The sequence below is a fragment of the Solanum tuberosum genome, unplaced genomic scaffold (genome assembly GCF_000226075.1).
Source record: "Solanum tuberosum cultivar DM 1-3 516 R44 unplaced genomic scaffold, SolTub_3.0 contig00791, whole genome shotgun sequence".
NCBI lineage: Eukaryota > Viridiplantae > Streptophyta > Magnoliopsida > Solanales > Solanaceae > Solanum > Solanum tuberosum.
The window spans coordinates 1-1,458 of NW_006241440.1; the positions used below are offsets into that span (position 1 = coordinate 1).

At 37.9% G+C, this 1,458-nt stretch overlaps 1 protein-coding gene across 1 annotated transcript; it reads right to left on the reverse strand.

The window, feature by feature from the left end:
* Positions 1 to 3: 3 nt before the first annotated feature.
* LOC102603512 (primary amine oxidase-like) lies at positions 4 to 1,452 on the reverse strand. The gene is made up of 4 exons (XM_006368039.2): positions 1,163 to 1,452; positions 958 to 1,071; positions 311 to 858; positions 4 to 157 (listed from the first exon to the last, which is right to left on the reverse strand). The coding sequence occupies exons 1-4, from the start codon at positions 1,442 to 1,444 to the stop codon at positions 4 to 6; spliced, it is 1,098 nt and encodes a 365-aa protein (XP_006368101.2). The 5' UTR covers positions 1,445 to 1,452.
* Between the last annotated feature and the right edge of the window lie 6 nt (positions 1,453 to 1,458).

The following is a 1,458-nucleotide window of genomic DNA, read 5'->3' on the forward strand; positions in this document are numbered from 1 at the left end:
TTATTAAAGAACTGGATTATGCTGAAAGAAATTAGTAGGCTTGAGCTCAAAACCAGTGCTTAATGTTGGCATAATTGGAAAATCTTCTTGTTTGGGTACATGATGAACACCAAATGTGTACCATAATACAATATCCTTGTTCTTGATTTCCCTATCCCTGCATTATCGTAAAAGAAATAATCCAAAAAGTTAAAATTAAAGAGTTGTCAGAATAGGAAAGAGACGTTCTTTTTAAAACAGACTAAAAAGGAAAGTACGACAAACGAACTGAAACAAGAGAGTGATTTATAGAATCTATTGTGCGTATTACCTGAGGCTCCACATGGCTAATGTATCATCCCCATGGCTTTGATCAGTATATAATCCTCCTGCCCATTTCTCAGACTTGTTATAAGGTGTCACCCACACATTGTACTTGGTAAAACCTCCGCGGATCTGTGGATAATCATCGTCACTTAACAAAGGATTTGTTGCAGATCCTCCCGGGATCAGACAGTAGCCTATTTCATTCCCAACCTCAGTCTTCTTGTTGGGGTTCACCACTACCATTTCAAGGGCGCCTCGTGATGAACCTAGCTGAATCCTTGCATCTGATTCTGTTTCAGCTGTTTCACTAACAACTGCCCAATAACTCTTTCTTGGTGAACTTTTATTGACCACGCGTCTAGTTTTTAAGTTATTTTTCACAAAGGAATTTTCATGACCGTCTATGTCTAAATCGAGGTGATAGGTAAAGAAATGATCATGATATGCACCTAATGTGTTTTCTGCTATTAGTGTACCATACACTTCCTCTTTTATCTGGTCATTGTGAGTATATATAGATCCCCTTACTTCAAGTAGACCAGTTAACCCAACCTGTACATGACAATGAATTCGGAAAAAGTTGATACTTAGTGTAAGCTACGCCTAAAACAGACGTTTTACTAGTCTTACTCATGACCGTGGTTTACTTACCGTGACTTTGATGGTGCCACTTTGTTTGAATTCATAGTCAGTAATGTAATCATAATTCCCTACAGTCGATACCATTCTCACCACCAGGCTCACCTCCGGTCTAACCTTTCGTATCTGCAGCTCCAAATTTAGAAATGAAAGAGAAGTACTAACAAATCCGAAAACAATTTATCAAAAAAGAACTTTATATTCTATACTAACTTACAACTTTTCCAGGAATTGCAAGCTCTGTATGGCGCCACATGATATCTCCAGCATAACGTTCGAATATACAAATTACATTAGGCATTTTTCCTGGAGTACCATCTTGTGAAATGAAGTAGCCATCAATAAACTTCGCGTTCTCTGGACAATCCTTTGATGCTTCAAGCTCTACCGCACATAGACCAAATCCATATTCACCTGCATCGAAATAAGTCCTATAGTACCATTCTTCAGTTAAATCTATGTATGGCACAAAAACTTCAGACACAAATCCTCTGTACATTACACTCCGAAATT

Coding starts and splice junctions, on each gene's coding strand:
- LOC102603512 (XM_006368039.2), bottom strand. CDS start 1,444: ATGTACAGAGGATTTGTGTCTGAAGTTTTTGTGCCATACATAGATTTA. Junction 1,072..1,162: donor TTGCAATTCCTGGAAAAGTT/GTAAGTTAGTAT, acceptor TTGGAGCTGCAG/ATACGAAAGGTTAGACCGGA. Junction 859..957: donor GTGGCACCATCAAAGTCACG/GTAAGTAAACCA, acceptor TGTCATGTACAG/GTTGGGTTAACTGGTCTACT.